Source organism: Hyperoodon ampullatus (genome assembly GCF_949752795.1).
Source record: "Hyperoodon ampullatus genome assembly, chromosome: 2".
NCBI classification, from domain to species: domain Eukaryota; kingdom Metazoa; phylum Chordata; class Mammalia; order Artiodactyla; family Ziphiidae; genus Hyperoodon; species Hyperoodon ampullatus.
This window is the reverse complement of record NC_136915.1, coordinates 38,680,512-38,694,443: the sequence shown is the minus strand read 5'-3', so window position 1 is coordinate 38,694,443 and position 13,932 is coordinate 38,680,512. Positions and strand designations below refer to the sequence as shown.

General features: G+C 38.0%; 1 protein-coding gene across 1 annotated transcript in view; it reads left to right on the top strand.

Annotated features, from left to right (window-relative positions):
• The window catches only part of TESK2 (testis associated actin remodelling kinase 2), a gene marked incomplete at both ends in the record, with an annotated part of 103,879 nt that overhangs the window by 21,814 nt on the left and 68,133 nt on the right, over positions 1–13,932 (top strand). The window contains one exon of the mRNA XM_079698581.1: positions 13,126–13,247. Within this exon, the coding sequence (XP_079554707.1) occupies positions 13,126–13,247 (122 nt within the window). The remainder of the gene's footprint in view (positions 1–13,125; positions 13,248–13,932) is intronic.

The window sequence follows — 13,932 nt, the reverse complement described above, 5'->3', positions numbered from 1 at the left end:
TCTTCTAGTAAGATGCAGTGCCTGTATGTTTTAATAATTACTGTATCAGAAAAGAGTTAAGCTCTATAGTCTTAGAGGTGTATAAGGCAGCTTTTGTAAGGTGACTAAGAATTGGACAGTGAGGATGATGTGAGGCAGTACATGTTCTACCTGAAGATGAAGGTTAGGAGAAAGCCTGTTAGGTATTTCTGATGTTACCAGTTTTCAGAGTTTTTGCTCTGACTGAGATGTCAGTTTACACTAAGGCCATTTGGGGAACAAAGTAGTGAGTTCTGGGAGTGATGTGAATCACCCTCAACTCCAAAACTTCCATGAGCAAGATTTGTGTGTGTGTGTGTGTGTGTGTTGGTGTGTGTCTGTTTATCTGTTCATCTATCAAACCAGCCGTTTCAGAATTAAACTACCCCATGTAGTTAGAGAATTAATGTAACCTTCAATATAAAGAATGGAATTAAAGGGTAATGAATGTAGAGAAAACCCTTAATTGTACAATATTACTCTGGCATGAATGCAGTGTTTTATAGGAATTGAGCACATTTTTAATCATCAGAGAATGTTTTCAATGTCAGAAACAGTTAAGGAAAAGAGTATGGACAGAGAAGACTAGAGCAGCAAGGACTGAATCTTCACAGGTCCCTTTACTTGGGGAGGATGTGGAGAAAAAAGAGACAAGCAGCAGTTAGAGACAGGTTCCTAAAGATCAGGGAAGCTACCAAATCTACCAAACATAAATTCCAAGGGGCTGACACCATATTACGGAGATTTACAAAAGAGAGAATAGAGAGGAAAGAACTTCCTTCCCATCTCCCACCACCTTTTAAAAAGGAGTTTAGCATTGAAAAGCCTGGGAGAAAGAGGATGATAGCAGTCCAAGGCTTCTTAGGGCTCTGCACCTTGGAAATGGTCTTTATTGCATATCCTTATTGTCTGTCAAAACTGCTTCTTGCTAAATTTCCTGTTGTTTTCCATGTTGCATTTATCTGGTTTTGCAACCTCTTTGAGGTACAGGGGGTTTCAGAGATGGAGCTGTCATGGGGAGGTTCAGTTTTTTGGGGTGAAGTGATATGTTTTAAAGGAGATTATTTGTATCACATGTGTTCTTAGGGTTTACACACAGTAGTGTGTGATTGTAGCTTTTGGCCATATTCAGTACATTTACTATTTCCTCCAGAGCTGATGTGGAAAGTTGGGCTGCTAATTAGTAAGGAATTTTGCAGATGTGTCTGTGGGGTGAGCTCAGCACTAGGTGACATCAAGGGATAATTTATCAGGTAGAAAATTTTACTTTGTGCATATTGCTATACAAAAGTATCTCCCAAGATCCTTTACCTTAATTGAAAATCCAGCTGGAAAAACAAAAACTGGAAGCACACAAGTTGTATGTACAGCTTGGATTCGCTCAGTGCATAGATGTATTTCTGTAGATGATATGATATATGTAAGGCATGTGAGAGATATTATAAAAAGCTGATGTTAGAGTGTATTATTTTTGCAGTGAGGCAAGTGAGAGGGTTGGTTGCTTCCCCTTTGAGACCTCATAGCACTCTGCTGATACTTCTGTTCTAGCATGTAATAAACATTGCAGTTATTTGCTATCTTAATCATTCATTCATTTACTCAGCAAGTATTTAGTTAATGCTCATTAGGTGTAGGACATTGAGCTAGAGCTAGGGATAGAGAAATAAATAAAATCCCGCCCTAAAAGAGCTCTTTGCTTAGGGTGGAAGACAGGAAATGTATTTAAAATATAGTATTTGCTGAAACAGAGCCTTTAGCAAGAGCCTCAAATTGCTTAATAGATAGTTGCTGAGTGTGTGAAAGTATGCATAGGGTGCTAAGGGATTTAATAAGGGGCACCAGTACAAACCTTGTTTGAAGAGGTCAGAGATTGCTTCCCAGAGTTCACCCTTGAGTTTTCTTGAAGGAGAAGAAAGAGCTTGTCAGATAGACAGCAGGGAAAGTGCATTTCAAGCATGAAGAAAAGCATTTGCAGAGGCACAGAGGAATAAGAGCATGGAATATTTTCAGAATGGTGAGTGAAAAATTAGGTTTGGTTCAAGTCTGGTGGGTGCATGGAAAGAAATGGCAAGCCTGTGATGAGTCTAGAGAAGTAGGCAGAGACCCGAAAATGAAAAATTTCTGTAGATATGTTTATTTTATTAGTTTTTTTCTCCCCCAAATCAACTTTTGTTTTGTTGAACCTCTTTATTGTTTCTTCATTTTCTATTTCATTAAATTTTTATTTTTATCTTTATTATACTTTTTTTCCCTAGAATCTTTAGTTGAACTCTAAATTATTTATTTTTAACCTCTTACAGATCAGTTAGGATTGTCTTTGGCAGTATGCTACAGAAACCTGAACACAGTGGCTTTTTCAAATAATATATTAATTTTTTTCAGGAAATCTTGAGAAATTCCTATGCTTTACAACTGCTTGAGGAAGTCATCAACAATCCAGGCTTCCTCTAGCTGTCTCTTTAGTGTGCGGCTTTTGTCCTTTTGGTTACAAGATAGCTGCTCTTGATGCAAGCACCACATCTTTGCTTCAGGCTATAAAAAGGACAATTTCATCAGGAAAACATTAGCATTCCCAGAATCCCCCACCAATCAATTCCCACTTACATCTCCTTACTAGGCTTATATCATCTGGCCACCCTAGCTGCAAGGAAGATAGCCAGATTGAACGTTTTAATTAAGCACAATGCCACCTAATTGGAGTTATGTCAGTCAAGAAAAGGGGAAAATAGATGTTGGGTAAACAATTAGTATTGCCCACTATGCTTATTTTTAATTATCTCTTTATTTTTGACTTTTAATTTTATTTCATAGTGGTCTGAGAATGTGATTCAACCATTATGATGTAGCATTTTGGTAAATTGTTTCATGTACACTTGAAAAAATCAACAAAATTTACCTTTGTGGGACAAGATTAGATCAAGCATGTCAGTTTTGTTATTAAAATATACCATATCCATACTCATTTCTTGTCTGCTTAAGCTTTCAGTTTCTGAGAGGTATGTTAAAATATCCCATGAAGATTCTGGATTTGTCAAATTTGCCTTTTATTTTGTCAGTTTTTGTTTGGTATATTATAAGGGTATGTTGTTAGATACATACAAGATCATGATTATTATTTCTTGACAAAATAATTACTATGTAGTGTGCACGCAGTGCTTTTTTCCTTAGCCCACTTGTTTTCAACCCTGTCAGGCCGAATGTTCTTTGCATTATCTTGGTTCAAATTCTGTCTCTGCCATTTACTAGGTCTCTCATCTTGAAAAAGTCATTTAATCTCCCCTTGCCTCCGTTTCCATAGCTGTAAAATGGGAAATATTAATAATACATATCTCACAGAATTATTTTGAGAATTAACTGAGTTAATACCTCTAAAGCAGTTACACAGCAGAACCTAGTATGTAGCAAGTGCTATAAATTTAGCTATAATAGCAATTTTTTAAAACATAACTCTTAACTACCCTGAAATGAAATCGATAGGTAACTTTGGTAGTATTGCCTTATAATTATATAACATCGACATGATACCCTAACTGTATGATAAACGAAAAGTAAAAGAAAAGATTTCAATATACACATTTTGGGGCCTGACTATGCTAGAAGACATAGTAAAGTGGTTAGATGCTTTTACCTTCCTAAACATGACAGGTTTAGTTTTAAGAGAGGACAGAAGCCACTCCATGCAAGGGGAAAAATTAAAGAGCAGAGATGCCAGTGAATATTAGAATAAAAGTGTAATAACAGACCAGACTTATTTGTATGTGATAAGGGAAAGAGGTAACTTCAGCTGAAATAGGAATAGCTTGCCAGGACAAACTACAAACTGATTAAGGAGAGAAAACAGGGAGGTATAATATATCTTTGCCAACTTTATCATAGTGTTTCTTTCTAAATGTTCATTTAACCGGAATGTTCCATCAGGAAAAAAAGTTGTCAGAGTAGTCACATTGATAACTTTATTTGTGGGCAAAACAAAAACACACTTCTTATTTGTCCGTGTTGTACTTTTGTGTTGGCCGTGCGACATGTGCAATCTTAGTTCCCTGACCAGGGATCGAACCTGGGCCGCTGGCAGTGAAAGCGCCAAGTCCTAACCACTGGACCACCAGGACTCCCCACTTTTTATTTATATATTTGATTTTTAAAAATAAAGGCTAAATAAATCACCATGAATATAAAAACTACAAATGGATTCTGATACAGATGTGTTATATCGGGATTCAGAAGCAGCATTGCCATTGGTGGTCTGGTCTTCTGAAATGTTGACCAATTCTTAATGATACTTTTAACAAAACAAAAAAGCAATTTTCCTCAATCTACAGGTAGTTACATTCCTAGGAAGTTCAGTATATTTTAAAATTATGCAAGATGACTTTGTTTTTATGTAAAATGCAGTTCGAATCCAAGCTTAGGTAATAATAAATATGTTCTTTATTTACATGAGTGTCTGGTAAGACATTTGCATTTCATACTGGACATGGAACAATGCTTCCTTGTGCGGTATTATCCCATACCTACAGGATGTCTGGCATCTCAGGCCTGCAACACTCCCTGCCCCCAATCATTGTTATAACCAAAACACTTCACCTGAAAACTTCAAAGACACCTCTGAAGTGAGATGTTACAGCCTCCTTTGAAAACTACTGCTTTAAACTTTATTTGCCTAATACTAATGTTGCTATACCAGCTTACTGTATACTTATTATACACTCACTGTGACTTCTTGGCTCTAAGTCCTAAGCCACTCATCTAATAGTTAATTTAATGATTAATTACTTTGTTACAGTTCTTACCTTGTTGTCCTTTTTTTGTTATTTAATTCTCCCCTTATTACTTCTCTGAGCTGGTCAGAGGTTTATGCTTTTCTCCCCCTCTAGAAAATAACCATCCCGACTCAAGTTATCCATTTAAATTCAGCAAACATTTTTTGAGCAGTCAACTACTAAATACTAGGCACTTTGCCAGGTAAGAGATTCTCAGTTTGGTTTCATACCACACTGCTAAAGGATGAAGTTATTGCATGTGATTTGTTATTTAAAATGGTTAAAGTATCAACATATGCAAATAATTTAATTTTAAAAATATAAATTAGAGTTGAATTAGAGGCACCCCTGTATTTACTGTCACTCTCATTTGCATGTTAATATGCTTACTTGAATGGAATAAAAATGGATAGAGTAGTAGCTAATGGACATAGGATTGTATATAACCTGTAACTGCTTTTTCTATTCTAGAGTCTACCAGTGTCTGTTGATAGTTATGTAATAATTGCCATACTTTTCTTTCCTGCTTACCTTTTAACAATTTTTGACAAAAATCTAGATTTGTCCATATGAGAAGAAGTCCTGCTTGTCAGAATGTGTGTTTTGGGGAGGGGGGGGAGCTGAATAACTATTCTGGGGATAAAGAAATGAATAAGGCAGTCTTTGCTCTTAGGCATATAGGAAATTGTTCCGTATGCAGTTGTAGATTCTGTGTCTCAGGGAGGAGGTAAGTTCAGGATCTTCCTAGTTGCCACCTTGAATTGGAACTGCCCTTAGGTATATTGGAGATAAATAAATAGGTAGACTAACAGCATACAATATGCAAGTGCTGTAACAGAGATAAATAAGAACAGAGTACTAAGAAAACAGAGTGGAGCCATCCAACTTCTCTTGAAATAAAGTAAGATTTTCCCAGGGAAAGTGATGTTTCTTATATCTTGAATAATTGAAGGGAATTTGGAAGGGAGATTGGGATAGGGCTCAGGGGGTTGAGGATTACATCAAGGCATTGAGAATAGCATGTGTCAAGGCAAGTAAGTGTGGAGAGGGTGATACCTTTGGAAAGAATTACAGATATTAGTATGTAATAACTAAAGGTAAGGGGAGAAGATAGTGGGAATATACAGGGAGCAGAAGATGGATTTAGTTTTGTTAAGGAGTTTGGACTTTATTCCCCAGGTAGTGGTGAGCTATTGAAGAATTTTAAGCTGGAGAGCAACAAGATAACTTTGCAATTTGGGGACAAAGACTGCTGGAAGATCTGACAAACTGATGTCTCATGTTGATCTGTAAGAGCCTTCTCAACATCTAGCACAGAGCCTTGTATATAGAAGATGATAGTATTTGCTATTATTTGAATGTGGCTGAAAAGTCTAATGAAAGATTATCAGTTACTTCCAGTTACTTACAGGCTGCATGCACACACTTGACTGACCTTTAGTTTGTGGTTTGTTCCCTTGTTTGTAGACCTTGAAGTCATCTTCAACACTAGTTATATTTATTTATTTATTTGTGGCTGCGTTGGGTCTTTGTTGCTGCCCGCGGGCTTTCTCTAGTTGAGGCGAGCAGGGGCTACTCTTTGTTGTGGTGCTCAGGCTGCTTCTTTTTTCTTTTTTCTTTTTAACATCTTTATTGGAGTATAATTGCTTTACAATGGTGTGTTAGTTTCTGCTGTATAACAAAGTGAATCAGCTATACCTATACATATATACCCATATCTCCTCCCTCTTGCGTCTCCCTCCCACCCTCCCTATCCCACCCCTCTAGGTGGACACAAAGCACCGAACTGATCTCCCTGTGCTATGTGGCAGCTTCCCACTAGCTATCTATTTTACATTTGGTAGTGTATATATGTCCATGCCACTCTCTCACTTCGTCCCAGCTTACCCTTCCCCCTCCCCATGTCCTCAAGTCCATTCTCTACGTCTGTGTCTTTATTCCTTCCTGCCCCTAGGTTCTTCAGAACCATTTTTTTTTTTTAGATTCCATATATATGTGTTAGCATATGGTATTTGTTTTTCTCTTTCTGACTTACTTCACTCTGTATATATGGACCTTCACTCTAGGTTCATCCACCTCACTGCAAATAACTCAATTTTGTTTCTTTTTATGGCTGAGTAATATTCCATTGTATATATGTGCCACATCTTCTTTATCCATTTATCTGTTGTGGACACTTAGGTTGCTTCCATGTCCTGGCTATTGTAAATAGAGCTACAATGAATATTGTGGTACATGACTCTTTGAATTATGGTTTTCTCAGGGTATATGGTGTGCAGGCTTCTCATTGCAGTGGCTTTTTGTTGTGGAGCACAGGCTCTAGGCACACGGGCTTCAGTAGTTGTGGCACTCGGACTCAGCAGTTGTGGCTTTGTTGCCACAGACTTAGTTGTTCCACGGCATGTGGGATCCTCCCGGACCGGAGCACGAACCCGTGTCCCCTGCATCGGCAGCCGACTCTCAACCACTGTGCCACCAGGGAAGTCCCATGGAAACTTTAAAAATCTGTAGAAAATTGAAAGACTAATGCAATAAACCTCTGTAAGTCCCTTCAACTAGAATCACCAATTATTAATATTTTGTTACATTGCTTTATCTCTCTGTATTTTTTCTGGCAAACCACTTGAAAGCAAATTGCAGACATCATGACACTTAAATACTTTAGTATGTATCTTCCAAGAATATATTCTCCTACAAAGCCATAGTATCACTATTTATACCTTAGATAGTTAACCTTAATTCAGTAAAATAATTTAATATACAGTCCCTATTAAAAATTTCCCTGGGAATTCCCTGGTGGTCCAGTGGTTAGGACTCAGCACTTTTACTGTCGGGGCCTGGGTTCAATCCCTGGCTGGGAAGCTAAGGTCCCACAAGCCTCAGGGCACAGCAAAAAAATTAAAAAAAATAAAAATAAAAAATAATTCCATTAAAAAATTTTTTTCCTGTTTGCCTCCAAAAAGTCTTTTATAGCTTTTTTTGATCCAGAATCTAATCAAGGTTTCATGCATTTCATTTCAGTGGTTATGACTGTTAATCTCTTTTAATCTGGAATATTCCCCCACACTTTGTTTGAAGAGTACCATCCAGTTGTCTTTTAGATATTCTGAATATGTCTAATTTTTTTCTTATAATTAGATTTGAGTTAAACATTTTGGCAAGTATAATACATTGTATCAGAAGGCTAATAATGTTGCATGTCTTACTTTTGATAATGTTGCATGTCTTACTTTTGATAATGTTGCATGTCTTACTTTCAGTAATGCTAAATAAGATCCCTTGGTTAAGTGCTAGCCGCCAGACCTCTCCATTGTAAAGGTACCTTTTCCCCTTTGTAATAAATAAACAATCTCAGGGGCATATGCAGATTTGAATATTGCTATTTTTACTTAAAATTACAAGTGTACATTTTCTATATCATCTCAAACTCATCTGATATGTTAAATTCTTATGAACATATAGTTTCTTGTTTTTATTAAAAACAACACCTGTTTATTTGAATGTTTACTATGTGCCAAGCACTGTGTTAAGTATTTTATACACATTATTTTGTTTATCTAACATAACAACATCATTTTATCCTCCATGTGAGACAGAGACTATTATTCTCTTCATTTTACAACAGAAGACTTCAATGAGAAGTCACTCTAATCGTTTAAGTGTTAAAACTTGGATTCGGTCTGCTCATCTCCAAAGCTCGAGTACTTCACCACTCTGCTATGCTCTTCTTTAGAAAGTGGATTTGAAGATCCTGTGGTAGCATCAGATGAGTTTAAAAGTCAAGGAGAGGTAGTAATTTCCTTACCTTGGTGATCGTCTCCCTTCCCCTTCGCTCCTCACATCTCCTCTTTTCTCTCCATCTCTTCTTTCTTTTCTTCCTTTCCTTCCTTCTTTTTTTTTACCTTCCTTCTTTTATTTATAATTGTGATAAAGTATATATAACATAAAATTTACCATCTTAACCATTTTTAAGTGTATAGTTCAGTTCACGTTTTTGTGCTACACTCTCCAGAACTCTTTTCATCTTGCAAAGCTGAAATTCTGTACCAATTAAACCACTCCAAATTCCTCCCCTCCCCACAACCCTTAGCAACCACCACTCTACATTCTTTCTGTATGAGTTTGACTACCCTAGGAACCTCATATAAGTGGAATCATACAGTATTTGTCATTTTGTGACTGGCTTACTTCACGTAGCATAATATCTTCAAGGTTCATCCGTGTTGCAGCATGTGTCAGAATCTTCTTCCTTTTTAAGGCTGAATAATATTCCATTATGGTATATACCACATTTTGTTTATCTGTTCATCTGTCGATGGATGGATTGCTTTTGCCTTTTGGCTATTGTAAATAATGCTGCTATGAACTTGGGTGTACAAATATTTTTTCAAGACCCTGTTTTCAATTATTTAGGGTATATACTCTGAAGTAGAATTGCTGGATCATACGGCAATTCTATATAGTAAAAAAAAATTAAAGATATTTAAAGATATCAATCTCTTGGGAATCCTCTTAGTAGTAGTAACAATGATCTATGTGTAGAGGACAAACTTAGGCAGAAATAGGCCTTCCCTTTAATCTGAAAATCTAAGTAGATTTGAGGGCTAATTAATTTTCCTGGTTTTGACAACTTGGAATGAAGATCCTCCTGCATTTAGGCAGGTTCCGTATATTCTGTGAACCTCTAAATTTGATGGTACTTTTTTCTTTATCACCTGTAGTCTGTTCTGTACTTTAAAAAATCTATCCAAATCTATTAATTCTTGGAGATGTCACTGAAGTCCCATGAAGTTTTTCCCTAAGTGCATCAACATTCATATAAATACCTCTCATGCTGTATTTGATTCTTTATTCTCTTTCTTATCTGACTAATCATATAGCTTATTGTTTGTCCCTTTCTAGATGGTAAACTCCAAAAAATTTAAGCCAAATCTTATACTACTACTTTTCTGTTTGCATCCTCCCCCCACATCTCTGCCACCAAAAAAAGAAAAACAAAGAAAAGCACCACCCCCCAAAGAAATTACCTGGATAAATAAATGATTCACTGGCCTTAGAAAGTACATTAGAAGTATCATTTAACTAACTGTTGTTGCTGTTGTCTTCACTGCACCCTTATGATGTGCCAGGCCTTCTACGCACTGCAAAACAAAGACAAATACAACATAGAGCCTGGCCTCAAGATGCTTTATAGCCTAGCGAGGAGGTATTTATGTACAGAACTATGTGATGAGTGGTATACTGGTGTTCCTAATGTTATTCTGAGGCAGTATAAAGAGGGATACCACAAATAGTTCCTAGAGAGAGTCAAGGAAGACTTCAGAGAGGAAGGGGATATTTGAGTGTGGCCTTCAAAGATAGGTAGAATTTGAGGGGCTAAGAAGAAAGAAGAAAAATATTTTATGCAAATGAAAGACAACTACAGTGTTATGGACATGTTCATCACTTGTTTAAGGAAGTAAGGTGTTTGGGGTTTATTTATTTATTTATTTATTTATTTTTGGCTGTGTTGGGTCTTCGTTTCTGTGCGAGGGCCTTCTCTAGTTGCGGCGAGCGGGGTCCACTCACTCTTCATCGCAGTGCGTGGGCCTCTCACTGTCGCGGCCTCTCTTGTTGCGGAGCACAGGCTCCAGACGCGCAGGCTCAGTAGTTGTGGCTCACGGACCTAGTGGCTCCGCGGCATGTGGGATCTTCCCAGACCAGGGCTCGAACCCGTGTCTCCTGCATTGGCAGGCAGATTCTCAACCACTGCACCACCAGAGAAGCCCGGAAGTAAGGTTTTTTATGATTAGTTTGAAACAGATTTTTTTTTTTTTTTTGCGGTACGCGGGCCCCTCGCCGCTGTGGCCTCTCCCGTTGCAGAGCACAGGCTCCGGACGCGCAGGCTCAGCGGCCATGGCTCATGGGCCCAGCCGCTCCGCGGCATGTGGGATCTTCCCAGACCGGGGCACGAACCCGTGTCCCCTGCATCAGCAGGCAGGCTCTCAACCACTGTGCCACGAGGGAAGCCCTGAAACAGATTTTTATCCCTAAATTTCACACATTATTTTAATATTAAACTTTCTTTTATTTATATATTTATTTATTTATTTGGTTGCACCGGGTCTTAGTTGCGTCAGGTGGGCTCCTTAGTTGAGGCTCCAGGGCTCCTTAGTTGCAGCTCACCGGCTCCTTAGCTGCAGCACATGGGATCCTTAGTTGTGGCAGGTGAACTCTTAGTTGCAGCATGCATTTGGGATGTAGTTCCCTGACCAGGGATCGAACCCAGGGCCCCTGCATTGGGAGCGTGGAGTCTTATCCACTGTGCCACCAGGGAAGTCCCAATATTAAACTTTCTTAAAAGCAGACTTTAAAAAAAAAAATCCCAGTGATAGTCTTCAGATGATGAAAAAAAAAAAAAAAAGAGGAGTGAGTTTCAGAATGGAGAGCCCTTATTACCACACAGATGTTTTCTGTAAATAGAGTTGGAAAAATACTGTCAGTGTGTTCTTTGTATATAAATGTCTCTTTTAACTTATCCATGCAGGATCTGAAAAGGAAAGCCACTTCTCTTTCATCAATCACGAGGTACATGACAACAGAATCATTGATGCACTAGGAAGAGAGTTGGGTTCCAAATCTCACTAAGTGATCTAGAAGAGGGGAGAGACAGCCAGTGTTCTGCCTCAGTTCTTCTGTTCAGGGTTCCTGTGGCTCTGAGTGTTTTGCTTCTTCCTTCCCCTTCTTGTGTCTGGCTACTCTGAAGCATTGTTTCTTTGAATTTTAAGATAAGCTGTGATGTCTGTTCTATATTAATACTAAACTTCTGGGGCTATTGTCATGTCAAAGAATTTCTGGAGACTGAAGAATTAAGTAGATTGTCATGATTTCTACTGGAATTTCCACTTGGTCAACTGGATATAATATACTGAAACAATACTCTGAAAGTCCATAGGATGATGATATTTTTGCATAGCAAGTCCCTGTTGTGCATGATCTGAAGTGAATTTTTTTTAATCATTCTTTTTTAATTTTATTTTATTTTTGGCTGAGTTGGGTCTTCGTTGTTGTGCACAGGCTTTCTCTAGTTGCGGCAAGCGGGGGCTACTCTTTGTTGCCATGCGCAGGCTTCTCATTGCGGTGGCTTCTCTTGTTGTGGAGCACGAGCTCTAGGCACGTGGGCTTCAGTAGTTGTGACATGTGGGCTCAGTAGTTGTGGCTCGCGGGCTCTAGAGCGCAGGCTCAGTAGTTGTGGCACACGGGCTTAGTTGCTCTGCGGCATGTGGGATCTTCCTGGACCAGGGCTCGAACCCGTGTCCCCTGCATTGGCAGGTGGATTCTTCATCACTGCTCCACCAGAGAAACCCTGAAATGATTTTTTTTTAACCAGAAAGTAATGAGGTCCTTGGTACTTCATAACTTTTCTGCTGCCTCATTCATAATTTCTCAGTAGGAAACACATATCTAAGTGAATAATTGAGCTTTTTTTGGGTAAGGCAAAATATTTTCTCTGATAGTCTCATTTTGCTACTACTGACACCACATTTAGAGGCTGAAAACATAGTTAATTTTCTTACAAGTATTGTGTTTCTTTTTAAACCTGTTGAGTGTGCATTGAAATTATAAAATAATATTTTTACATGTAAAATAGATTGAATCTACAGAGAATGAATGTTTTAGAAGTCGACTTTGCTCTGTGCATATGGGTAATAGTGTGAGTGGTGTGGCTCATGTTTTTATATCTGACTTGAGTGTGTGTAAATAATTATAAGGTACTTTGTGTTGGGTTACTACAGTATTAGCTCCAAAGGATTCACTGCCTTCTTTCTATATTTAACATGCAATATGTTTTTTTCTTATAGATATACATTTTATGGTGCTTGGGGGAGATTTTGAGGATGTGGGTTTAGTGTCCTATAAAGACAGTTTTATAGTTCATTATGTGTTATATAAGGCTTATGCATGAATCTTTTCTGTGCACAATTAAAATTCCACAAAAGAGACTTTTTCCTTTCAGTTTGCTAAGACTCAGCAATGTTGGCCTTAAGAAACCAGCCTAATAAAATTTCCCCATTTTTTCCTAAGGTTTTTTTTTTTTTTTTTTAAAGACATCATTTCTTGAGGTATTATTAACAGTGTGTTTCTAGCCAGCTTAATGTGAAACAATTTTGGTCTTCGATGGAATAAATCTTTGTTAATGGAAGTGAGACCGTAATGTAATCAGAGTTTATAGAAAAACATCCCTTACCATGTCTATTTTATCTAAATTGGCAGTAAAACATCTTGGTATGTTCTACACTTGGAGGCTTTGACCTCATATATAGCTGTCGCCCTTGAGCCTCTTTTTTTGTCCCATTTTATTTTCTAGGTGCGCCACCGAGCTTCTGGCCAGGTGATGGCTCTTAAGATGAACACGTTGAGCAGTAACCGTGCAAACATGCTGAAAGAAGTGCAGCTCATGAATAGACTCTCCCATCCCAATATCCTTAGGTAATCGCTTTTCCTTCCTTCTGGGGATCAGTGAGAAAGCTGAAACATTATTGGAGACTAGAATAGTATTAAAAGCTGAAAAGAGGGATTCAAGATTTCATGCTAAATCTGTCTTGCTGGGATTTAGCTGTGCTCTAGGTCTTTTTCTACCTACTGAGACTTAATTTTCTGGTAATTAACTGCATTTAACAGGGCAACTTGGGACTTCCCTGGTGGTCCAGTGGCTAAGACTCCGCACTCCTAATGCAGGGGACCCGGGTTTGATCCCTGGTCAGGGAACTAGATCCCACATGCCACAACTAACAATTCGCATGCCACAACTAAAAATCCCGCATGCCACGACTAAAAGATACCTCACGCCGCAACTAAAAGATCCCGCGTGCCGCAACTAAGACCCAGTGCAGCCAGATAAACAAATAAGTAAATAAAATATTTTTAAAAATTAAGGCAACTTCCTTATGTCTCTCAAATTGCTTTACTCTTAGTAGCAGCTCATTAGAACAGTTGCTACCTATTGCTGAATTGGTAATTTTCCCAAGAGAGATGATTTTAGTGGTTATTTAATTTTCTTAAATTGGTTTAGGAAGAATCATAATTAAATCAGTGAAAATAAAAATAAAATTATGCCTCCAGGCTATCTACTCTTAACTGTTAGCACTCACTTGAGGAGATATAGTTTACCTTT